This window comes from Camellia sinensis, chromosome 2 (genome assembly GCF_055761805.1).
Source record: "Camellia sinensis isolate YWXY chromosome 2, ASM5576180v1, whole genome shotgun sequence".
NCBI classification, from domain to species: Eukaryota; Viridiplantae; Streptophyta; class Magnoliopsida; order Ericales; family Theaceae; genus Camellia; species Camellia sinensis.
Genome location: NC_138962.1, coordinates 25,354,763 through 25,381,439, shown reverse-complemented (window position 1 = coordinate 25,381,439; position 26,677 = coordinate 25,354,763). Strand labels below are relative to the sequence as shown.

The following is a 26,677-nucleotide window of genomic DNA, read 5'->3' as shown; positions in this document are numbered from 1 at the left end:
TAACATCATTAAAAATTTTTAATTGATTTAAAAATTTATTAATAAAAATGACGATTTGTTATGAAATTATAAATTTTAAGGAGTAGAATGTAATTTTTAAAATTATAAGAGATAATTTATATTTTAATCAAATTTCAAAAGAAAGTGTATTTGTAATTTATTTTTTTTTAATATTCATATGGTATGGTATGGATCAGGGAATCCGGATCGTCGGTCGCGGTTTCCTATCGCCATTTCCTGTCGCCCCCAAAACGACGTCGTTTTGGGGGCAAAGTTTCAAAAAAAAAAATTGCAGAGGAAGAGGGAGGAAGGAGAGGGAGAGGGAGAGGGAGAGGGAGGGAGGAAGGAGGGAGGAGGGGGGAGGAGGAGGAAGGGAAGGGAAGGGCCGGACTGGAGGGGGCCATAAATATAGGGGGAGGAGGAGGAGGAGGCAGAGGGGACGGCCGGAGGCGGAGGCGACGGTGGTCGCAGGTGCTGCGACGAGGGACGGCGGGCGGCGGCGGGCGGCGAGGGACGAGCTGCGACGGTGAGCTCGCAGCCTGAGCTGCTTCCTCCTCCTCCCCCCTCCTCCCTCCTTCCTCCCTCCCTCTCTCCCTCTCCCTCTCCTTCCTCCCTCTTCCTCTGCAATTTTTTTTTTTGAAACTTTGCCCCCAAAACGACGTCGTTTTGGGGGCGACAGGAAAGGGCGATAGGAAACCGCGACCGACGATCCGGATTCTCAGGTTAAGGATGGGTACCCGCCCATATCCCCCATTGCTTATGTTTAGAACTAGGTTCTCTTCTCGTTCCCACGGTGAGCCTAAGCATTTTTCATTCCAGCATCACTCTGATCTTCTGACTCCAGCATCGGCGATTAGCGAAGGCAACGATTTGGCGACGGCGATCTAGCTCTCTCGTTGGTGTGGTGTCGTGTTTGTGTCACCCATGGCGTTATCTGTGACTGCGACCTTGCGTTGCCCATCTCTCTGCTAGGGTCTGTTGAAGAATTCAAGGTCTCTTCCTCAAGCTCCAACTTCGATTTCTATCCGATCTTCTCCTGCATATCTCCGCCGCACAAAGCCCTTGTCAATTCGATCTGCTTCAATCGAAGGTAATGCACCTCTCTCTCTCTCTCTATATATATATATATATATATAACAAACTCGATTTTAATAAATATCAAATCTTTCTGCTAATTGAATGAATCAAAACATAGATTCATATATTGAATTTGTATTTGTCTTTGGGCTAAGGAAAATTGTATATTCTTAGTTGAATTTGTATTTGTATTTGGGCTAAGGAAAATTGTATTCTGCTAATTGAAAAGTGTATTTTTTAACCTTCCACGTTCTTTCATATATATTTTTTTCAATTAATAAAAACTTATTTGATTGTCTCAAAATTATATTTTTGATTATTTTAAAACAAACTTTTTAATTAATTAATGTATTGATTTTGTTGTTGAGCCAAATAAAATAAAATGTATATTTAGCTTTAGTTATGAACCTTAGGGGATGGAGAGGGGAATGGGGAATGGAGAAAAATTATTATAGGAGAATGGGGATGGAGAATTAATATCCACCCCATTGCCGTTCATTGCCATCCCTAGTGATTCACGTGGACCTGTTGTATAATATATATATATATATATATATATTTATTTTTGGAAGCAGCTCCTCTCTAGTAACTAGAGGGAGCTATTTGGCTCTTGTGGGCCTTGATTTGGGCTCATGTTGATAATTCGAAACGTTTAATGTATAGAACCCGTCAAATACATCATTTATGTAAAAAAATCACATTGATCGGATGTCGATAATCCCTTGATCATATCACATTTTCAAAGTAAGTTTTAAATAAATTTTTCAAAATAAATTGTGACAGAAATGTGATTGGATCAAGTTGTTATCAATATCTGATCAACACGATTTTTTACAGAAATGATGTACTTGACAAGTTTTACACATTGAACAATTTAAATTATCGATATGAGCCCAAATCAAAGCCCATCAACACTGAACAGCTCCCTCCAGTTACTGGAGAGGAGCTGGGTCCTTATTTTTTATTGTTTTGCATGACCACAAAACCGGAGGCGGGATGGGTGCTGTGAGGTCGTTGAGAGCATTGGTGTTGTGCCCCTACACAACATAGTTTAACGGATATTTTCAAACTCCTCATCAGGTCTATGTTCTTAGGCCAACTACATTGCATTTGGCTTATGCTAACTTCCGTTTGTTGTCCATCACGATTGCCAAGTCCATTTTATGCCATAAATTTTGTGATTATTATATGAAAAAAAATATTAATACAAAATGTATACACAATTTTTTTGACAAAAATGATGTAATTGTGACAATTTTGAAAATATAAATCTTCTTGATGAATTTTTTGTTTTTAAATGACAAAATCCAAGTGTTACAAAATTGTGTATTCGTTTTGGGTAATGCTATATATGTAAGTTAAGACATTTGTAATGTTACTCATCATAAATGTTATAATAAAATCCTATTCAGTCATAACTTTAAATATATATATATATATATATATTTATAACCAAACGTGACATGAGGCATAAGTGAAGATCTTTTGGATCACCACTAAAATAATGTCATAACTAATATCATAATAGGTTATCACCAAAAATTATAAAAGTTGTAACTGGGGCATATGATACATACATTTTTAAGGGGTGCACCATATAATTCTCCATTGATTTTATGCACAATTTTTATATTTCTATATCATTACTCTTATCATATATATATATGTACATATGCATAATCGAATATAGTTGTGCCACATACCTAAAAACATTATCTAAAAATTAAATATATAAAGAAAATTTATTTTACATATAACTCACAACATTCTAACTTTAAATCTACACCTTACGTTTTCCTTTTAGGATAAATTTTGATTACGTTTTACTTCCATTAGGATTGAGTTGAGGGGCTTGTGGGCCTTAATAGTAATCTCATTTTAATGATCTAAACCACTAATTTTTAAGGCATTTCATGTATTTCAACTATAAAAAATTACATTTATCTAATAATTGTAACATTTTTATTTTATGGTATTTGTGTCCAAAAAAATAAATGATTTATTTTTAATACATGCTTCTTGTTCATTTTTTTAGAGAAACACAATAAATAAAATCGTTATAATTATTAAATCGATTTAATCTTTTTCATAATTCTAAAAAATGAATGATTAATAAACCCCACAAACTCCTCAAGTTGAACTTGTGAAAATTAATCTATACCCAACTATCTAATTACATTTATTTGAAGAAATTAAAACATGAAATGGAGTTGGCATTGATAATTGGCAGAAAATGGAAGTTAGTATATTTGTTTAAAGGAAAATGTCTCGTAGCTCAAATTTTGTGGCTCAAAAGTGGCTCAAATTGCCAAAACGACGTCGTTTTGGCCATTTTTATGTTGTTCTGTACTCAAAACGACGTCGTTTTGGCCATTTGAGCCACTTTTGAGCCACAAAATTTGAGCTACGTAGCATTGTCGTTGTTTAAATAAGGAGAAACAACGAGTTGGAAAATATTCGTATTTGACATCATCTAGGGGCACAACACCAATGCTGTCAATCGCCTCTCAGCACCCATGCTGTCAATTGCCTTACAGCACCCAACCCTCTCCCTGACGAAACCCTACTCCCGCTCATCCTCTCTCTCTCTCTCTCTCTCTCTCTCTCTCAACAACACGATCGGCGGCGAGATTGTTCGACGGTACGCCTCTTATCCTCTTCTCTTGTGGTTTCATTCATGATTCTCTCTTCTTCAACACGAATTCCTTCCGGGAAAAGTGATTGAAATAGAAACTTCTCTTCTTTTTTTTCACGATTTCTTTCATTTCGAAGATCCAAACATAAGATCTATTGACTTTTTTTTTTGTTGTTGTGTTCTGTTGTTTTATTGGGTGCATTGTTGATATTTATCTTAGCAAATGCCAATAAAGCCCCACATATAATTATGTGACTTAGCTTCTACCCACTTTTCACAAGCCCTGATCTTATTTCAGAGTCTAGCATTCTGGAAGAGACATGAAAAAAATATCATAGTATTTAGCTTGTATCAGCAAATTGAGGGGTTTTGGAAAATGAATTGGAATTGTTTTTAATTTTATATTTTGAAGGAATTAAAGAAACAAATTGCTTCATAGCTCGAAAGGATTGGCTCGAAAATGGCCCGAAAAGCACTTTTTTCTCTCTCCTTCCTGTCTCTTTGCTCTGCTGTCCTTTCCTTGCCTCTTCTACTGTCTATAAGCGATACAAAAAACACTGTTGGCTATCTCAGTTTTGAGTTCACGGCAGCCTCAGCTGGAACCCTCTTACTTCATGTTGAGGATAAAAACCAAAGCTTGAATGGCTCTCCTCTGCCATTCAAGGTGAATCCAGGTTATTACTTGGAATCTTATATATGATATGTATTGCAAGACACTGAAGTTAATAAGATGAATATATTAATATCACGCTCAATATTAATTTGCAGTGTGAGGACATGAAATTTTCTTTTCTGTTTGATTGCAGTATAATTTAATTAATTAAATGTATAGGTTTAACTTTTCCTTTGCATGCTATTTTCCAGTGATGTAGTTTCATGTGTAGTCTACTTCTTTTCTACTGTTCTTTACCAGGGACACTTGTTCTATTCAAACAAGGGAAAAAAAAATTCATGAGTTGTATTCTGTTTCTCATGTTATACATTGCTGGAAGACCGATAATGTAAATAATTTGGATCCCATTTCATGAAATTATTTTGGCTGTGGAGTCGTTGAAATCTGTAAATCGCTCTCTGGCCGTCGTTCGTCCTCCTTCGTCATGGTTCATTCTCCTTCGTCGTCGTTCGTCCTCCTTCCCGCGATCAATGACTGATCGAAAGGTTTCACAGAGATGAGAGGGATGAGAGAGATCTAGGGAATGAGAGGGATGAGGGAACACAGATGTGGGAAATGAGAGGGATGACCCGTTGGCACACATAGAAGCAACAGCAGCCTCGTCGGCGGCACACAGGTCGACTCCTCTCTCTTCTCTGAACAGGGCTACCAATCGCTAATGGGTCTCCTCTCTCTCACTCTCTCTACTTTGTTCTCATGGTTTTTTATTTTTTTTATTTGAAATGAAATGTAAGAGTGAAAACAGAGATGAGCTGTACAAATAAACGAGGAGTGTACAAAGAACTCGGGCCATTCAAGCCGCATGATTTTTGAGCTACCAATTGCTATTGTTAAAGAAAATGGAAAAATCAATACAATAATTGTGTTTCTTAGATAAGCTATACCAAAATCTATCTATGAAGATTAGTTAGGCTTTGTTATTTACATTGCGCATTGGGCACTTTATAATTGTATCAAATAAATGATCCAAAGGTTACACAAGGGTGGTAGATCGATATGGGTGTTTGATTCAGGAACTTTTGAGTGTACTAGGCTATACATGCCCCACCTATTTTACACAAGATGAATTTGAAAAGTGGACCCATGCCCCAATATTCTCTCAAAACCCTCCTTAAATGGTACTTCAATATCTGTTCTTTATTATGTAAGGGGTTCTAGTTCTTATTTTTTACATTCACCGATTTCACATGCCCCAAATTTCTAGCCCAAATAATAATACAACAATCATGACTCTTTCAAGAAAAACCGAATATAAATCTCTAAACTTACATTACATGATACAATAGTTCTTCATGTAACAATACATTAATCCAACAAGAAGTAAATAAACAAATAAATACCTTCAAGGGTTTACAAGTTTCCAAGGCTTAAGCCCGGTTACACAAAACGGTTATTCAAACCCACACAAATACAGCTCTTGGCATACAAAACAGAGTCACGCGAAATGAGAGCATTGTACTCCCAACACACACTTCCACGCCCCTAGTTTGGTGGAATCATCACATCTTTTCCTGCACAAAAATCCTGTAAGGTGAGTATAAAGCCCAGTAGAAAATTCTTAACAAAGTATATACATTTTATACATGTCTCAAGAGATGAAATGCACATGCCATGCTATGCTCTTTTTTAAGATAAATCACATTTTCATCTTTTGAAAACCATCATGCTCAATGATGTCATGCAATTTCAATTGTTCAAAACTTAACAATTTATTTCGAGGGCAGTAAATACGACTCTGATAATCTCTAGGTTGGTGTCTGCAAGTAGACTATACGAGTATTATCAAATTGTCATTTTAACCAGTATTAACCGGAAGGCTCGACACCTATCCGCGCGGGTTTTCGGTGTTTCACCCCGGACCCTCAGGCCAACTTATTCAATATCATCTACACCACCTATGAAGACTTATCAACATATTTACTCCAAAACTATTTCATGAAAACTTATTTCTCAACATGCTTTTCTCAATATAAGTTTTCAAATCAACCTTCAAAATTTAATGGAATAAAATGAAATGGTATGTCAATTTCACAAGATGAACATAAATACTTCTATTCCAATTCATCATCCAAGGAATAACACAATTTCCTCTTCTCAAGTATTCTCAACAATTTAGTCATTTCAAGACTATATCAACATTCTGAATAACCATTTCTAAAATGAACAACAATTCTCATAATCCACGAAATTAATCATTTTTACAAATATAAAGAAGAAAATTTTCAAACATAATTTATTTTGGCACAAAATTAATATAACAATATTATTTATAGATTTTCAATCTCTTTTAAAATTCCCAATTTTTAGGTTTTCTCACCAAAACTACATAGCCCAAATCTTTTGAAAGAAAACTTTCGAAAGTCATCTTTTCTTCAATCAACAAAAATCAAAACCCATAAGATTATTTTAAAAGAATAAGAGATAAGCCCACTTTTAAAATCGCTCTACTTCTTGAATCAACAATCAATTTTTCAGAAGCTATCAAAGGATGATTTCGAAAATCATCTACATCTTGCAAAAATATATATATAACTCAAAGAAAATCCCTACCTCAAGTTTTGAAGAAAAAATGAGATGAAACTCTCAAAATCAACGGTGTCGAAACTCGATCTTCACCGCACAGAATGAAGCCCTTGAGGAGTTAACCAACTTTAATGAAGAACTTAGGTCCAAATCCCAAAGGATTTGAAGAAATCAAAGATCTTGTGAGATTTTTGGTAGGAAATGTAGAGAGAAGGAAGAGCAAATGTTTTTAGAGAGAGAGAGAGAGAGGTATACAAAAGTGATATAACTTCAGCTCAAAGAGAGAGAAAAAAGAAAGAAAATTCGGATCTCTCCTACTCCCGCACCTCACTCCCGCACTTGCCTTTGTAGCAGTGTGCAAGCTGCTCTCCCCTGAAATCCGCACGTGCGGCTTACACTCTCGCTCGTGCGGACAAGCAACTTCAAATGCATTTTGCATTTTTGCTTCGGGGGCGCTACCCCTCAACCCAGCCAGGGCACTGCCCTAGGACCCGCCAAGGGGCGCTGTCCCCTGGACCCCCGCGAGCTGACCGGGCAGTTCGATCCCCGCTAAGGCGCTGCCCTTGGACCCGTTAAGGGCGCTGCCCCCTGGACCCCCGCGAGCTGACCGGGCAGCTCGACCCCCGACCTGCCCAGTCGAAGTGGCAAAACATGAAAGAAGGGTCGAAACCGGGATCACTACATCACATTTCACGACATATTGTCCGGTGTCAGGTTGTACTGAGGCCGGGTTCACTTTGGCTAGTTATTTTTGCTTATCAATCTAACATGGATGCTCTGTCACTTCTTCTTAGGATTTTCTTGCTCATAGTTGTTTAGTTGACAGAAGCAAGAGTGGATTAAAGAACAGCTTGATTGAAAAATAGGGTCCATTTCCAATTCACCACTTGATTGATATGATACCTGCTGCGTGGCTTTAAAAGTGGAACAAATAAAATGCACAATATTAGAAGTCTTCTTGGAAGAGTTTCATTGCTGAATAATTTAGGTTATGAAATTTTTTATTTTTTTTCATGAATTTTATGCTTAAACAGCTTCAGCTCCAATGCCATGGCTGAACAATAGGATTAAGTGCCTTTGGTTGCCTTAGTTCTCCAGGATGCTGGAATTTTTTGACATTTTTATCAAAGTTTTAACCTTTATGTTGATTTGGTGTCTCTTTCAGGTTCAATCTTCTTATTTGAGAATATAACAAGATGAATTTTGTGTCATCACTTTGTAGAAGATTGAATCTCAATGAGCTAGTTACAAATGTTCCTATCTACAGCACTGCTAGTGGTAAAGTTTTCCTATTACTTTGTAGAATTTGGTATTTCTGTAAATTGTTGGTTTGTTGCTTTATTGACCTTTCTATTACGTTTAATTTAGATGTTACTGGAGGAGGATTGAGTTTGACATTCAGGCGCTGGGCTACTAAAAAGACAGCAGGATCCACAAAGAATGGGCGAGACTCGAAACCAAAGAATCTTGGGGTGAAGAAGTTTGGTGGAGAGGTGAGTCAAATACTGATGTCATATTTTTCCTATTTGTATAAACCTTTATCACGTCATTAAGTATATTCTCATCATTGTGCAGAGAGTGATTCCTGGGAATATCATTGTTCGCCAAAGAGGAACCTGCTTCCATCCAGGAAACTATGTCGGAGTGGGGAAGGATCACACCCTCTATGCTATGAAGGAAGGTTGTGTCAAGTTTGAACGACATAAGTTGAGTGGACGAAAGTGGGTGCATGTTGAGCCCAAGGAAGGCCATCTGCTCCACCCTGTCTACTCAAGTGGTGACGCAGTTCCTAAGCTGAAGACCACTGCCTAGGTTTCTACTTTTTTGTGTTCATGGAATGTTAAATATTTGATGCTCTACTTTAGTGGCCTAGGTTTCTACTTTTTTGTGTTCATGGAATGTTAAATATTTGATGCTCTACTTTAGTGGCCTGAGCTTGTACAACTCATTTCCTAAGCTGAAGACCACTGCTTAGGTTTCTACTTTTTTGTGTTCATGGAATGTTAAATATTTGATGCTCTACTTTAGTGGCCTGTGCTTGTACAACTCATGCTGCATCTGAATTTTTGTAGGCAAATTGTGGTACTCATCTATTGGACTAAAAAAATGGTTACGTTGGCATGTCATTGCCATGTGCCGAGATTTGGAGAATAAGGGTAATTAGCTAACATAACAAGGGCTGACTTTTTTATTTATATTTTTATTTCTATAATAATTATGTAAAATCCAGAAAAGGATATACAATAGCAATTGAGAAAGTTTATCAGTACTTTCTACCATCAAGATAACAATTACGAAAAAATCGTTCTTCTTTTGTGTTGAGCTATATATATTTACAGAAAGGAAAAAAACAAAAGAGGAGAGCATTTATGAGTTCTTTACAAGCTATTGAGAAAAGAAACTCAGGAATCATATAAATTATTTATTTTATTATTATTATTCTGAAATCAACAATCTTTGAGAAATCTTGTTTTCTGATGCACTCAACTGCTTACTTTCCGTTGAGCACTCAGCTGTTTGATTATCAGAGGAAGAATAATCATTTACAGAAAAATCAACCAAAGTCCTCTCTATGGAGCCATCAGTTTGAGAATCAGAAGGGTAGTTATCTACGACACCGGATTCAAATCTCTGGCGCCTTTCCACTGCAGCATGAACCCTCCGATCAAATTCTTCGTCAGTGCCTGGCAACATGTAGCGCAGTTTAAAATTTATCCGATTCTCTGCCAGAATCTTGTGCCTTGGCATTATACGACCATCAAGGGAATAGCTGAAGAACCTGTACATATTATCATTTGCATAATCAAGAAACCAGATGATAATAAATTGGCAAACTAATAAACTATGAATAAAGATTATTCAACCCGAAAGAAATTATTGACACCTCCAAAATGCACAAGACCATGTTCTAATTGAAATGTCTGATCAACAATAACTTAGCTTGATCATTGAACAAAATTTAAGAAATATAATTAATATTATGAAAAAAAAGGAAAAGAAAAAAACTGAACATCAGCAAGGCTCACCTTGGAAACTCAATGAGATCCTTCAAAGGGCGTACCATAATCCTCCGCAAATATCGGTACTTGGGACGAAGGACGTCTATATTGTAGCGGAGTAGCATGGGAAAATCAGCTATCATCTCACCCAATAATTGAAGAGGAATGCCAAGTGACAGAAAATACTTCACATTAGCATCCAGCTTATGTGCTATGCTGCACCCCAAGAGCTACGGCCCCAAAGCTATCACCTTTCCAATATCCCTCTGGGTGACTCCAGCTTTTGTCAACAAGAATACGACCTACAAGAAATTCAAATATCAATCACTCTTAAATTGTTATGCATTTTTCAAGGTTCGAAAACATAGCCTAAGATAGTTCTAGGTGCAAAATCATACTTAAATCCATCACTATCGGCAGATGGGAACAATTGATAGTCATGACATAATATGCTCTACAGAATATATCTAAGCTAACTTGATTTTCTTTAGAAGTATTGAAGCAAGTTACCTTTAAAAATGAAATGACAGGAACAAAAATAAAAGAAAAAAACAAACCATGGGGCGGATTTTCTTGTAGAGGCTGTACGTCAGTAATGGAGGAAACTTGACAAGCATGTTGCCTCTGGCATCTTCTTTAACACCTATGTCGCGTAAAAATTGTACCTTCACAAGACGGGAAAAAAATCTGTGTGATAAAAGCTTGACAACAATGCTGCATAATTTCAACATGTAGCATTTTGGGTTAATTGTAATACGCGTGCATAAATAAAAATGTGAACAAAACTGAGAAAAGGAATTCTTGGGGTCAGCCGCAAAAGTAGCCTTTCAACATACTTTCCGTTTACAATAGATTTCAATCATGTGATGCAAAGCACAAGAAGTGAAAGCATACCTTTGGCACGATGGTGCTCTCCAAATCAACACAGAAAACCATTGGTTTGATAGTAAGTATTCTCCTCATACCATCTTTGGAAATCCCAAGGTAGTATAGATACTTGACAAGTGGCTTCCATCTTTCCTCAATGCTGCAAGCCATCAGTTGTGGCTTAAAAGCTAGTAATCTACCAACATCTTCATTGCCAAGGCCAAATTCCATGACATAACCTACCTGAACGAACAACGCAAAATGTCTCGCTATTTTAACTAAAATATGGCTGGTCGTTACTCAGTAGTTATTGTAAAAGAACGTTCCACTGAAACCAATCTTGGTAGTAGTTAGATGGTGTTTGGTGCTTTGGATCAGAACAATGGGAAATTGTTTATAGGAATACCTGCACTCACATTTTTCTTCTTGAAAAGATCCAATAAGTTCTATTTTTCTAATGACGTTTCCATTGAGTCCTATCAACACATGAGTCAATAGTACTTATTTGATATTTTCCCTTTTTCTTTCTCTTACTTTGGAAGAAATGCTAATAAGAGAGCAATAACGGCAATATAATCAAAAAACATCGTGGAAAGCAACTAGTCACCATAAATAATAAGAATTGTTAAGATTAGTAACTATCGACAAATTACCGATACTCCTATTACTTCATACATGAGAGCTCACATCATCAAAATTTGAAGTTGCAAAAGGGTATAAATAAAGTTGGATGAACCATAGATTAATACCTTTTGCTTCATCTCTTCCATAGAGAAGTAGCCAAGCACCTGGGGATAATCGAAAACCATTGTTCCAAAATCTTTATCATTCATACCCATATCCAAGTAGAATTGCACGCGAGACTTCAGTTCGTCCATACTGTAAGACAACAACCAAGGACATCGGCTCACAACATAACCCATCTAGTCCCTCCTCACACCGTTGCTTTCTAGATAACCAACAATCTCATCCAATTCTTCATCACTGAGCTCCAAAATATTCTCTCCTGCTTTCACCAATGCAACCCCGATGAATCTCCCCTTCACATTAATTGACTTCAACCAATCAGCAACATGCCTTATGGCATCAAGATTTCCTCTTGACAAGCATATGAGAATTCCCAATTTGAGGATATGACAGTGAATTGTGTTTCAACCACCTATACAATTCAGTAACCACAAGAAGAAAGACAAGTCTTAGTATTTATTCCCTTCCTTTTCATTTCTACTATACATGGAGCCAAGTTGAAGAATCAAAAATCATACCGCAAACGAAACTATTCTGATAAATTTGTTGGGTTTTGTTTTTGTGAAATAATATTCATGATAAACTAGGACTAATCATGAATTTGCTATACCACAAAGAAGACATGGATATATATATGCATAAATATAGGTTGATTTCACTTTTATTCTCTAAAATATTGTTATTTTTCCATCCTTAAACTATCAATTTCTTCTATTTAGTCTCTACAATTTTTAATTTTAGTTAATGCAGTCTAATTGGAGACTGTTGTCCAAATCAATAACCATTAAAGCCTAATTTGATTGGCAAAAAGATAATTTTAAAATTTAAACAAATTAACCCACACAATCAACCACTCATTTTTCTTACTCGCTATTTTGAAGTGATTGGTGGAAAATAAGATGAGTGTTTGATTGTAGGCTACTAGTTGTTAATATAGTGTGAGTAAGAAGACAAGTATTTGGTTATATGATTTACATTGTCTAAATTGCAAAATTTTACATTTTTGCTCATTAGCTTAGTTTTCAAACGTTATTGATTTCAACAAGTTGTCTTCAATTGGATTATATAAACTGAAATCAGAAACTCGAACGACTAAACAGATGAAATTAACAATTGAGAAACAAAATATAAAAAAAAATACAATAATTTAAGAATAAAAGTGAAAATTAATCCATAACTATGAATCATCAAAGCAAGTTTTCTTAGGTGGATTGGTCATTGTACCTGATAAGTGGGACAACATTAGACTCATCAATGAATGTTTTGGCACGAACATTGAATGTAGATTGTGAATATTCATCCAATTGCTTCATGGAAGCAGCTTTAATCATCACGAAATCAATAAATTCAGGTAACCTAGAAACCAAATTGGTAGAATAAGTAATCCCAAACTTGCCCTTTCTCATCGCTTCCTTGAAAATCTCCACCGTCACGGTGCGCCGAATCTCAACCGCCCTGAATATCATCTCTTCATCTTCAGCGCCGGCGAATAGGCTGCGAAGAGGCGGCAGAGAAGAGATCACATCGGCGTCGCTTGGGGACTGTATGTAGATAGAGCCTGGAAATTGAGGGGTTCTTTTGCGTACGAGAGACATTTCTAGAAGCTTCACTCTGTCTTCTTCGGGTATGGAGTGAACTTGTTCGGACCCAAGGGGTTGAGATTGGGGTTTTGGTTGTTGTTGTTGGGTTGAGAGGTGGTGGAGAAGGAAGGCTGTTGATTTGTCGTTGTGCTTTCGGAAGATTTCTTTGGAGGTGGCGGTGGTGTCTGGGTTTTGATGGGTTTCGTGGTGGTGATGATGATTGGGAGAAGATGAAGAGATGGAGAAGAGGTGGGAGAGTCTGGTGGTGGAAAAGGGGAGGAGGAGAGTGGTGGTGGAATTGGGGCTGTGGGTAGAGACATGGATTTGGATGGTGGGGTGGTAGTGAGGAGAAGATAACATCATAGAAATGGGAAACTGATAGACTGGCTCCACTGGATAATAATAAGCGGGGTAAATTACACATTTATTAAAATATCTCTATGGTTGATTTAATTTTGGAATAGATTGTTTTAGTAATTTTTTTTATAAAAATTATAAAAAAAATAAAATAAAATTAGTGTGTTTAGTTTTAGTTTTTTGAATTTAATTTTTAAAAAATTGAGTTTTTATTTTTTGTATTTTTTTATTTTTAGTGAATATTTTTAAAATTTTAAGTATTTTTTTTATTTTTTTAGACACACCTTACTTAGATGTATCTAAATAGTAAAACATTTGTGAAAAAATTATTTCAAAAAATTAATAAATATATAAAAATATAAGAAAAATGTATTGAATTTTCGTATTTTTTTTTGTATTTTTTGATATTTAGTGATTTTTTTAATTTACAAATATTATACTTTTTAAATGTATTTATGTCAGGTATATCTAGAACTTTTTAAAAAAATTGGTTAAAATATTTTTAAAAATCATTAAAACATTAAAATACAAAAAATGAAAAAATAAATTTTTTTAAAAATCAAAAATGATAATATAATAATTTATAGTATTTTTTTTATTAAAATTAAAAAGTTAACAGACGAGACTCAATTTCTTAAACTTTAAATCATATCACGGGTTAGATAGCTTGACCTCAGCTCGCAACTATTGTGTAGGCATGGCATCCCAGTATGGTGAGTTCGTCCCTAACTAATTAACGTGTGTTCTGTGCCTTTGTGTGCACGCCTGCCCGTGTTACAAGCCATCGGTGACATTTTTATAAATCCCTATTATTAGGATTATTGAATTATTTTATTACGATTCCTCAAACATGTGAAATATTTTCTTATGTCAATTTAAAAAGAGTTTAAAATATTATTATAAGGGGATATGTTGTGCTATAACTTATCTTCTCAATGTGTGATAGATAACAAATAGATATTTTTAGGTTAGATATGATACATTTCTATAATTTTAGAACTCTAATAACTTGGCAATAATAATAATAAAAGACAAGACACAAATATTACATCATTGTGAGACCCATACACCATTAGAGCTCCCTAGAACTCCAATTTTAGAACTCTCAATCTTTTTTCCATCTTTGAGTAACCAAAATACGGACATCTAACATACTACTAAGAGGTGTCATTGGTCACCATGTGGATCTGGAACCTCATGGATAGTGTCATCGATAGGAATAAATGTCAAATTTTAATTTTGTTGTTCTTTCTATTTATTGTTGATAGAGTTAAGAGAGGTGACTGTAATAATATATTTTTTATATTGTGTGACAATTAACGTAAGATTTTTTTAAAAGATTTAGTCAAAATCTCCTTATAATAAAATCTTAATTAAGAACAAAGTATACAAAAAGTTTTTATTTGAAAAGTCCAACAAATATCACTCTTATCAAAATATTAAATTTTAAAATAATATAACTTTTGATATAGATGTCGGTTTTAATAAAATTAATATTTTTAAAATTCTCTCATCAAGATCTATCAAATAAGATCCATGTTGACTATGAAATTCATTACCAAAAAAAATTATTATAATTGAAATTGATGTAAACAGTAATAGTAATATGTTACTCTGTTTGACAGTAATATATTACTCTGTCTCATAATAACATAATATTGTCTAAGAAAAAAAGAAGAAGATATTTTACTTTGTCATTATTCAATTATGTGCTTTCTTTTTAGAGAGTTTATGAAGAAAAATAAATGGGCTATCATTTTTCCCAAACAATGGTTCAATGGGGAGTTTTGACTAAATTTCTCCATTTTTTTATTATTATCTAATTTTAAATATAAATTAACTTTAATAATAAATTGAGAAAATTTTGAGATAATGAAATATTGGAAAAAAAGAAACTTTAAAAGTCAAAATTAAGAAGTGGCCTATTTTGTCAACTAGGTTAAAAGGTATTTTTTTTATTTGTTTGACTTTTCTAAGTTATATTACCTTTTCATTTTTCTACACGTTTTTATAAAAAAAGGTCAAAAAAAAAAATCAAAGAACTAATTTTTTTCCCCCTAATTCCAAAAATGGGGCAATTTTTTTGTTTGTTTGTTTGTTTGTTTGTTTTATTTTTTAAAAAACATGCAAAAACAAAAAATAGAAATATACTGTAACCTAAATTAATCAAGAAATCAATAAATTGTCTGTTTTTTTAAAATTGCCAAAACACACCTAAACAAAGGCGACAAAGTGTAATTTAAAAAAACAAAACAAAAAAACAAAAAAAATTGAATCAAAGTGTGGAAAAATAAAAAAATTTAAGAGTCAAATTAATTTGAGGACAAAATGGATAAGGGAAAGGCCTAATTTAGCAGAAGACAGGCCCTCGGAATTTGATTGTTGTGATAGAGCGAGGTGTGTGATCGAGCGGTGAAGACGCTGGGATTGTGTGAGTCGCAGATCATCGGAATGATACGAGCGGTGATTGTGATGAACGACCAAGGCAAGCCTCGCCTTGTCAAATTCTACGATTATCAGGTTCCTCTCTCTTCCCTCTCTGCTTGTTTCCCTAGAAAATCAACTACAAAGAAAATCTTAGATTTCTAATTATTGATCAAGGATTTCAGATCTGAATTTTAATTTCTTTGCAACTAAACTGTTCCAAAGTTCCCTATGTTGATCTATTGTGGTTTGAATTGTAAGGTTAGCCTGTGGAGAAGCAACAGGAGCTGATCCGGAGTATTTATGGAGGTTGTTAGGGTTTCTCTTTCATCTCTGGCTTTTACTTTACATATTTCTTTAGGTTTTGTCATTTTTTTCTGTTCAATAATTATGATCCATCTCGTATTTCACAGTAATGTTGTGTTGCTTTGGTTACACTGAACAATTGCCATGGAGTTAGGGTTTATATTGGGTTCTAAGCCAAGTTACCTATTTTGGTAGTAGTTTTCGACTGGTTCTGCAGCATTATTTTCTTTTTAATAAAATTCTTTTTGTGTTCTGTGATACTTCATTTGATTTCACTGTTGATTTTTGTTAGATTATTGAAAATTACATTGTTAGTGAACTAACTAAATCAATAGTCATATATATACATGTATACATGTATTTCAACATATGTGCACAAATCTGATCTAGAAGTACTGTATGCTCATAATGTTATTAGGGGTGGGCGCGGATCGGTTGTTGCCACGAAACCTCAAATTTGTCATCCGTTCGCTAAATTGGCGGATTGAAAAAATCAATCTGCATCCGTCCGCCAATCTGGCGGATGTGGATTGGCAGATGAATACGAATCGGTTTGGTGGTTGAAAATTTTACAAATTTAAAATTTTCAACATAATTCAATTGTGCACTTCCTTAAAAACACCAGCGTGCCATGGCACGGCCTTGCCAGCATGCTATGCTACCGCCGTCGCCAGCATGCCATGCCACAGCGCTGCCCCGCATGCCAAGGCCGGCATGCCATGTCACTTTTGCCGTTTCTAGCTCTCACTTATCCTACATCTCTCAAGTCATTTCACAAAGTGGGACTAGAGTCAAGCTCAACAGGGTCTTCTTTCCCCGCTGATTCTGCCAAGCCCATGCCGGCCTTGTCATTCTGGCCAAGGTGGTGGCATGGCATGCTGGCCAATGCTGTGCCATGGCATGCCGGCCTTGGCATGCTGGGCAAGGCCGTGGCGTGGCATGTCGGCCTTGGCATGCCATGCCATGCCATGGCGATGCCTAGCATGGCAAGGCCGGTAAGCCATGGCACGGCCTTGGCTTGCATGCCGTGCCACGGCCTTGGCCAGCATGGCATGTTTGCCAAGGCGGTGGCTTGGCATGTTTGCCAAGGCGGTGGCTTGGCATGTTGGCCAAAGCCGTGGCATGCCATGCTACTGGCTAAGGCCCTGCCATGGCATGCCATGCCGGCCTTGGCATGTTGGGCAACGCCGTGGCATGGTAAAAATACAACATGGGCAATGCAATATTCACAATCACATCTATGTGTTATGAAAATAACCTGGGCAGTAGGCATAATTAAAACAATTGTGCATCCAACAAACAACTTGGGCAGTGGGCACCTATGAAGCATGGACACGCCAAAATGGAAGCCGTGGCGGTGTCGGATACGGAGACACGTCGGGGACATGTATGGGACACGGCATCTGGCGTGTCGCCTTAATTTAATTAATTTTTTTGCGAGGGACACGACGGAGACATGGCAGAGACACGCGTGTCCAAATCTGGACACGCCATGGGACACGGGAGAAGAGTAAATGAAAGAGAAAATGAGTACAAACCTGGTCAGCGACTTCTCAGCCTTCGATCTCGAGCCAATCGACCTCCATCTAGTCCATTTCGACGATCCAGTCCACTTCAACTCAGAGCTTTCTCTCTCGCCTTTGGCTTCGCATTTGCAGAGCTGTCTCTCTCTCGCCTTCTCTCTCTCTCCCTCCCTCCCTTGCGATCGCGATCGCTTCTGTCTCCCTCTCTCTCGCTGATCGCGATCGCGCAATCGCTGGTCTCTTCTCTCTCGCTGATCGCGATCGCGCAATCGCTGGTCTCTTCTCTCTCGCTGATCGCGATCGGTGGTCTCCCTCTCTCTTGCTGTGGCTTCTGTCTCCCTCTGTCTCTTCTGTCTCCCCCGTCTTTATCCATATAAGAGTATAATATATGTAACTATTATTTATTATAATAACTATTATTATATTATAATAACAATAACTATTATTATATTATAATAACTATTATTATTATTATATATTATAACTAATAACTATTATAATTATATATTATATAATAGTTATTATATAACATAAATATACTTATAAGATAATATATAATACATATTATAAAATAATATATACTTATTAATAAATAAATAAATACATATGTAAAATAAAATAAAAAAATTAATTAGAACACATTATTTAAAAAATATAATAAATAAATAAAATAATTAATGTGCATTAAAATAAAAATATTTATAAAAAAATTTAAAAATTTGCCGTGTCCCCTGCCGTGTCCGTGTTCTCATTTTTTAGAAATTGCCGTGTCCCGTGTCCGTGTCCGTGTCCGTGCTTCATAGGTGGGCACAATCCAACAAATTAAAGTCATCCAAAATAAGAGTTATGAAAATATTCGCAATCACATCTGTGTTATAAAAATAACATCTGTGTTATGAAAATAACCTGGGCAGGGGGCATAATCCAACAAGTTAAAGTCATCCAAAACAAGAGTTATGAAAATATTGACAATCACATCTGTGTGTTATGAAAATAACATCTGTGTGTTATGAAAATAACCTGGGCAGTGGGCATAATTCAACAAATTAAAGTCATCCAAAACAAGAGTTATGAAAATATTCACAATCACATCTATGTGTTATGAAAATAACCTGGGCAGTGGGCATAGTCCAACAAATTTAAGTCATCCAAAACAAGAGTTCAAAAAAATAAAAAAAATTACAGTCATCCAAAACATTGTGCATCTATCAAACATTGTGCATCCAAACAATAGTATTACAGTCATCCAAAAAGAAGTAAAAAAACAATTCATTTCCTTGAGCCAAACCATGAGCCATCTAAACCTGCATAACAAAAAAATAAAATTATTTAATAAGGAAAACACCAAAAAGTCTTAAACTCAAAACAAGTAACCATATGTGAACAACATTTAACAAAAGGGAAGTATTTACCAATGATATTAAACTTCAATAAAATTACTCTCCGGACTTGGACTTGGGCTTGGGCTTGGGCTTGAGCTTGTGCTTGAACATGAACTTGATTCCGAAACAACTACACATAAAACATAATATAACAAAATCATGTGAAGTGAAGATAATAAATCTTGAATAATACAAAATAAATGAAATTTAAAACAAAATAAATCATTGTATATTACCCGAATCATATTGTTGTTCAAATTCTTCAACATCATCCATTGCTTGTCGAAGGCATATTAGAATGTTATTTCGGAGCCAATTTTGTATACAAACAAGAACCTCCACCATCTTGAGAGCAAGTGAACTACGAGTTGAAATGCCACCACTGTTGTTCCTTTAATTTTTTGTGATTGTTTGCAAATCTCCACTTGATTGCAATTCATGAATCTATTAAAACATAAATCACAGTGAAGATAAAAAGAACAAGTACAAAATATCAAAGACAAAACAGAAGCCTCAAAAATGAAAGTGTATAGTATTAGCAGAGATCTCAACAAATAAATCTGAAATTGAAGTGAGGTATTCCAAAATTTTCAAACCATCATTTTCATTTACATTACACTCATCACAAGTCCAAACAAATAATGATTTTGTCGTAGTCAAGAATACAAACATTATTGGAGAACTCAGAAAATTAGAGGAACAACAGATCAATCGTACAACAACAATCCTATGGTTTCTCTCTCTCTCTCATTAGAAGGATTTTCCAGCCACACTTTATCAGAGAAAGGATAACCCAAATAGATTAATCTAAACAGACACAACATGTCCTGTCCCCAGTGTTGAGTCTACACTGGATATAGCCATCCATTGCAAATTGAATAAGAAGTCCAACAAGTCCAACATACAGTGTAATAACAGAACAGATTAATCTAATATTTTTTTCACTCTTGGATGCAAATTAATCTACCCCCTCCGTCCCAAAATATTGGTCCCTTTTGGGAAATCCAACTTTTTTTGGAAGTACACTTATTGCATTTGAAAAAAGTTGGTTTTCCAAAATTACCCTTTTGATAGTACATTTTTTGGGAATATCAATGTCATAATTGTACTTTTTAAATTGTTTATTAATTTAAAAGAAGGGCAAAATAGGAAATTTGCATTATTTTTGTACTTGATTTATAAAGAGGGACTAATATGTTGGGACAATGAAAAATGGAATAAGGGATTAATATTTTGGGACGGAGGGAGTAATATTTTTTCTTTGAAGTCCCTTACGAAATCCATTGCAGATAACAAGAAAATGAAACCAAACCTCTCTGGTTTTCTCTCTATAAGCTTGCTCTCTGTAAGCTTCCTCTCTTTGTGTGTAGAACCCTCACACTGTGAATGTCACCACCTCGCTAGCTTTAGAACTAGAACAAAAAAAAAAAAAAAACATATTAGACTCTAAAAGAGAGGTTTTCGAACTGGAACAAAAAAAAAAAAAAAAGATTACAGATTGAGGAGAAGAAGAGGAAAGAAGAAAAGAAAACATAGGTTTTCATTTTCATCTTCGAACTGGAACAAAACAAAAAGAAAATAAATTTCTTTTAAAAAAAAAAGAATAGAACAGATTAGATCGCCTTTGAACTGGAACAAAACAGAACAGATTGAGGAGAAGAAAAGGAAAGTAGAGGAGAAGTGTAGATCGTTGTTCGCCGCTGTTGGCAGGACGATGGAGAAGATCGCCATCGCCATCGCTGTCACCGTCGGTAGATGGGTAGGGTTTTTTGGGGGGAGAGAGAGAGAGAAGAGATAGAGAGAGCCTGTCAAAGGAAAGAAAAGGGCTGAGAGAGAGAGAGTGTGTGTGTGCGTGTGGTGTCTCCGTCTGGGCGTAAAAAATGTAATAATAAAAAAAAAATGAGAAATTACTTTTATTGTTTTCATTTTTTGTGTAAATGAACACTTTTTTTTCCTTCTCTTTTTGGTGTGTGTGGACAAATATCTATTATTATTATTATCTTTTGATTTTCCTAATCCAACAACAACAACAACAACAAAAAAAAAAAAACTTATTTTACGCTCCGTTTGTTTGGACGGAAAATATTATATTTTTCAGAAAATGTTTTATGGAGAAAATATTTTTTTCAGAAAATGTTTTATGGAGAAAATATTTTTCTATGTTTGGTGGTGGTGGTGGTGGTTGGGGGGGGGGGAATGAAGGTGGAGGTAGAGGTGGGGGTGGTGGAGCGACGGTGATGGTGGCAATGGCCGTGGCGATGGGGGTGTGGTGGTGGAAGTGAGAGTAGTGGTGGTGGTGTTGTAGTAACATTGGTAAAATTTTAGGCTAGAAGACCTTTTTCTGCTTTTTAAAAGTGGAAAATATTTTTTGCCCAAATAGGCTTGTTTTCCATTGACCATGGAAAATGTTTTCCATTGACTTTCGTTTAACATTACTTTTCCTATCTTTTCCATCCATCAAAGATCCAAACATAGAGCAAAATCTTGTTTTATAAAAAAAATAGTGAATATTTTTTTAATTTGAATAAATTATCATTCATTAGTGTGTGTTTCATCAGTTATTTATTTATTTTTTTCATAATGCAGTTCTGTGCAGTAGGGCTGAGAATGTGAGCAACTTTATTCAGGCTGATCCCATTTTTGGACCAGTATGTTGTTTTCATCACTCTACTTTTTCTATGATACATATATATACATTTATCAATGATTAGAGAGCATCATAGTTGGCAACAGTGAGTAAATGTGAACTGGTTCGACAATTATGTTGTGGACAGTTCTCTAAACAAAATATGTTTATCATGCTTTTACCAGAGTAGGTTTTTAGTAAGCTGAAAAATGGAGTTATGATTACTGAACAATGTTGTTGGATTAGGTAGGTAGGATACCATTCACTGATCAATTTGACTTCTTTAAGCTTTTAGAATAAGAACATCTCCATATTTTGTTATTGATCATGATATGAAGGTTCTGTTGGCTCCATGGTCCAGCTGTTTTTGTTTTCCTATTCAGCATGCCTATTGTTCCTCCATTGGCTTCTCAGGACTGAGAACTAGTAATGCAACCATACTCACAACTACTGCATATAACTATATTCGAGGTCTGTAATAATCCAACCGTTAGAAAAAGTTGCTAAAACTCTGATTTGCAGTGACAAATTATAATTAGTTCCTTCAAAAGAGAAAACAGTGTAACTAGTTTTTTCTGTACCCAACTTGCTTGGAGTGAAAACGACTTTTCTTGTAAAAAATTAAGGGCAAACTTCACTTTGCCCCTTGTGGTTTGGGTCATATGCGGCTTACCCCTTAATGTTTGAAAATGACCACATAACCTCGTTGTGGTTTGTGGACTAAAATGCATCGTTAGGCCCGTTAACGATTTAATGAAAAAGACTAAAATACCCTTGTGTTTTGGTCATTTGTTTGGAAGGTAAAGTACATTTTAACCCCCCGTGTTTTATACCATGTGTGATTTATCCCATTTGAAAATTGAAAATGAGCATTTAACCCCCTTAAATTTGCTATGTGTTTCACACTTATTGTTAAATTGGACGGAATGTTAATGGTGCATTTCAGTCCACAAACCACGTGGGGGTTATGTAGTCATTTTCAAACATTAGGAGGTAAACTGCACATGGCCCAAACCACAGAGGGATAAAGTGAAGTTTGCCCAAAAATTAAATTTAGAATATTACTCTAAATTATGAGTTGGCTTGTTTTTGTGTTGATGGCTTAATAACCCCCTTGGCATCCAAGTTACATGACATGCTTGTCATTATTTTATTTTTTTTCTTAACTAGTTCCCAGTTAAAAGAGCTAGTAAATTTATGTTTCTATGGTCCCTTACTTGCAGGATGCTCAGCTTGTGTACAAGACTTATGCCACGCTATACTTTGTATTCATATTTGATAGTGCCGAAAATGAGCTAGCAATGCCAGATCTGATGCAAGGTACATGGAAAGATTATCCTCAAATATTAAAATACATAAATTACTTCAGGGAAGGTTATAAGGTCTTGAAGGCCACTGTAGGGTGTACAAGTTTACCAAAATAGCTAATTGTTACCATAGGAGTGCTTTTTGTAGTTATGAATGATGTTCAAGTTATTTTATGGCTGAACAACTCTAAGAATAATAGCAAACTGGCGCGGGCACCGGTTTGTTCATCTCTCAGTCATTTATTCTCACATTCTATAATCACCACACATTTTAACAAAATGCATACTGTTCCGACCTTTTCTAAGAGATGTGATTATGCACCCATGGTTTAGGTCATGTCCTTCAGTTGAGGGGGTCTTAACTCTTGGGTGGGCATTTCCTAGCTGGATGGTCAGAGCTTGTACATAGTACATGTCATAAATTGCTTCTTCCTTTTTTTTTGTTTCCATGTTCCATGCATTTTGATTCTAGGTTAGTAGTATAACTTATTTTGGTCTGCTTTCTTCTTGTTGCCTGACCTTGTTAAGACAAACTTTAGACTTTCAAGGTCACTCAGCTGTTGCTCAATCTGTAATTGTGTGGGTTTTGAGTCAAATGGGAAGCAAGAGTAGTCAATAATTTGTTTACATATCTTGAAAGTACTAAATAACATAAACTGTCTTTTTCTTGGATGTCCTGAAAGAACTTCAGAACTGGTCAATAGCATGATACGTATTTACTTTTCACTGCTACATTGTTTTCTAGTTGGATATCTTGTTTCCTTAAACTTTCTGGCATTCGCAGTTTTTGTGGAGACATTGGACAAGTGTTTCAGTAATGTGTGTGAGCTCGACATTGCCTTCAACTTTAACAAGGTTGGCCTCGCTCTTTTCTCTTTATCCAAGTTCATGTGAAGGAGCATGTCTTTGGCAAAATTGTAATGGAGATCAAATTGACAAGGCATCATTCTGGGTTGCAATTGAACTAGCTTTCTCAGTTTATAATGTACTGGTCGGGCTCAGTGTGATTTGTTTTCACGAAGGTAGCACATCCAATGAGCTGATCATCAGTAACAGAGACCTATTTCGGCTTTTCTTGGGATTTCCAGAGGTCCACCGTCCTATCATCATTTCATGTTAACATTTGGGATGTGGATTCAACCTATGGATTAATCTGCTAAATTTTCAGTTTTACAAACAACTTATGAAATTGTTGGTGGGAATAGCGTCTTGATGAGTTAGTATTATTAATTAACCTAACAATAAGAATAAGCAGAAGTCAATGGTAAAAAATCAATATTGACTTCTTCAATGTGGAAAAGTTCACTTTCAGTGCATACTATTCATAGTCTTTTGAGCTCATGAACGATGCTAGCTATTTTTAAGTCTGAACTAGGTGTTGCTGGTGTCATTGCCCTCTTTTATGCATAATCTTTTCCAAACTCTCGAGATGAAATCTAGCAATATTGTGTCACCTTTATGTGAAGCTGGCAAGTTGTTAACCTTGAATGTGCTGTCCTAGCCTATGTCATTTTGACAAGTGCTTACTCAGCTTCTGTAATTTTAAAAAAAATATATATATATATACATGTATAAAGCTCCCTTTTCTGCTCTTCTACATTTGAGGATCTTCTCTCTTGTTTTATATATTAAGTACAAGCATGCATGTGCTAGCATGTGTATGTCATGTTCAACATTCGGCACTCAGTGGTCCAGTAACTGATTTGGCAGGTGCATACTATTTTAGATGAAATTGTGTTGGGTGGTCAAGTTCTTGAGACAAGTTCTTCAGAAGTTATGAAGGCTGTTGAAGAAATCTCAAAGTATCTCAAAGTGCTCTCTCTCTCTCTCTCTAGGCCAAAATAAAGTCCATGATACTAGCTACTGATTTTCTGCAGGTTGGAAAAGGCCTCAAATACAATTCTGGTTGTCCCAAAATCTATTCCTGGCTGGCATGCTCGATAGCACATGACTTCTCTAGTAAGCTCTTACCAGAATAACATTTTACATAGGTTAACTTGCAAGATTTCACTCCTTTAACCCTTTGATTTGACAATACTATAGACTTGAAAATAATCAAATCTCTCATATCACTGGCTACACATGATCTAGGGAGAATTATGTGCACAAAAATGTGAATGTAAAACTCCGTTTGTTATACAGTGCTAAAATGCATGATAAATGCCTGCCTTTCTGGAATGAAGCTTCTCGAAAAGAATGGACTCGTCATTATTGATGTCGCTACCATTAACATGCAATTCAAATGTAGATATCGTCTTCTTTAAAAGTCAGAATAATCTTGTATATAATCCAGATTGGACACATCAATTCTGAGGATAAACAACATGGACTTATTATTTAACGATTTCATTTCCATAGGACACCAATCCATGTTATGCAAATAGCAATTTTTCATAATTCTTTCATCATGCTTCAGTTGGTATTGACAATGAAGATTCAATAAAACTTTGATCTTTTACTTGAATCACTCTGCCTTACATTCACTATGTATGCCTTTATGCTTTTTTTGTATATGTGCCCGTCAAAGTTTTGCCGAACACTAGTATGTAAATAGGAATGTGCCTATTGGAACTTCCAATGCTTGGAAGGAAAAGAATAGAGTAATTTACAGATAATGTTAGCAACTAACTGTGGATTCTATAATTAGTGTTTCAAAATTTGTTTGTTTTTATTGATGTCTATGATATTGATGCTGATATAGGCAGGCAGAGGATGATAGAAGGAGAGAAAGCAAGCATGCTGAAGGAGAACAAAAAGGAACAACAACTTAGATTCAACCATAGAAAATCCAGTGTAAAGCTTTAACTTCACTTGGTCTTTGGTTTTTGGGTACCTAAAATCCTGAAGAATAGACACTGCGAAACTATTGAAAAGAGTTGTGTCGACCTTTTTCTGTGGTATCACCTGACTTTGCTCTCCTCGAGCCCCGTGTGCCGGTGCTCTTAATTGTGATTGATATATTGAACTTTGTACTGATAAATTTCTAAAATTCTTGAAAAGTGTCATAAGCGTGACTCGAGTGATATGGCTGTCTTTATTGTGTGGGTTATTTTAAGCATATTGTTTGTCAGACTTTCAAATTGTTGCAAGGCTGAAGCCCTTCTACTGGGCGGGACTCAACAAAAAGTTGGAAAGCAGTCTGTCTTTCGGCACTCCCAAATGCTTGTGGGGACATTTTTTTTTTTTTTGGGTCTTGGTTGGGGATCCTCTAAAGTTTGATTTTGAGAAATGCTAGACTTTGTTTTAGATCTATGAATTCACTGACAATTATACGATAAGGGAGTCGAGTCTTATATGACTGAGTGCATGACAAATGACACTTATCGTGTCACATCATTATGAGTTAAAATGAGAAATTTTTTTATTAGTCTCAATCATTTTTTCTTTGAATAGACGTGTATCAAGAAATTGTTTTGGCCATCCATGTGATATTATACAAGCAAAAATAATATCTAATTCTAAGTACAAATATATCTTATTCTTTCCACCATGTTTTTGCAAAGCGTGTTTGAGGAATGACATCACTGTGTGGTCAACTCAAAATTTTTTACACCAATGCTTGGTAGTTTGAATTTTTATAGTTTGAATGTCTTAAAACGATGTCGTTTTGGAAATAAAACAACATTGGCTCTGTTTGGTAGGGTTTTTTTT

At 35.6% G+C, this 26,677-nt stretch overlaps 3 protein-coding genes across 14 annotated transcripts; 2 read left to right on the top strand and 1 right to left on the bottom strand.

Annotated features, from left to right (window-relative positions):
* The first annotated feature begins 726 nt into the window (after window positions 1–726).
* LOC114285746 (uncharacterized) lies at window positions 727–8,930 on the top strand. Of its 9 annotated transcripts, none has more exons than XM_082904588.1 (6): window positions 788–1,090; window positions 4,125–4,386; window positions 8,074–8,186; window positions 8,277–8,401; window positions 8,484–8,720; window positions 8,782–8,930. In XM_082904588.1, exons 3-5 carry the CDS (start codon window positions 8,105–8,107, stop codon window positions 8,718–8,720), a joined length of 444 nt encoding a protein of 147 aa, XP_082760714.1. In that variant the 5' UTR covers window positions 788–1,090; window positions 4,125–4,386; window positions 8,074–8,104; the 3' UTR covers window positions 8,782–8,930. The 9 variants fall into 9 exon arrangements, with proteins under 9 accessions (XP_082760679.1, XP_028084631.1, XP_082760687.1 ...); XM_082904581.1 differs by lacking the exon at window positions 4,125–4,386 and adding an exon at window positions 3,689–3,718 and having other exon boundaries at window positions 981–1,090; XM_082904553.1 differs by lacking the exon at window positions 4,125–4,386 and having other exon boundaries at window positions 727–1,090.
* Window positions 8,931–9,317: 387 nt separating this feature from the next.
* On the bottom strand, window positions 9,318–13,501 carry LOC114285741 (transcription termination factor MTERF2, chloroplastic). The gene is given in 7 exon segments (XM_082904481.1): window positions 9,318–9,687; window positions 9,935–10,209; window positions 10,465–10,572; window positions 10,802–11,017; window positions 11,524–11,889; window positions 11,891–11,933; window positions 12,746–13,501. Coding segments are annotated over 6 exon segments (1,524 nt in total). The 5' UTR covers window positions 13,465–13,501; the 3' UTR covers window positions 9,318–9,687; window positions 9,935–10,137.
* A 2,145-nt stretch (window positions 13,502–15,646) lies between these two features.
* LOC114271485 (AP-3 complex subunit sigma) lies at window positions 15,647–26,049 on the top strand. Of its 4 annotated transcripts, none has more exons than XM_028213102.2 (8): window positions 15,647–15,978; window positions 16,149–16,191; window positions 21,680–21,741; window positions 22,943–23,039; window positions 23,811–23,881; window positions 24,737–24,828; window positions 24,904–24,985; window positions 25,728–26,049. In XM_028213102.2, the coding sequence occupies exons 1-7, from the start codon at window positions 15,910–15,912 to the stop codon at window positions 24,968–24,970; spliced, it is 501 nt and encodes a 166-aa protein (XP_028068903.2). In that variant the 5' UTR covers window positions 15,647–15,909; the 3' UTR covers window positions 24,971–24,985; window positions 25,728–26,049. The 4 variants fall into 4 exon arrangements, with proteins under 4 accessions (XP_028068903.2, XP_028068914.2, XP_028068909.2 ...); XM_028213108.2 differs by having other exon boundaries at window positions 15,685–15,978; window positions 25,732–26,049; XM_028213113.2 differs by lacking the exon at window positions 24,737–24,828 and having other exon boundaries at window positions 15,648–15,978.
* Window positions 26,050–26,677: the final 628 nt, after the last annotated feature.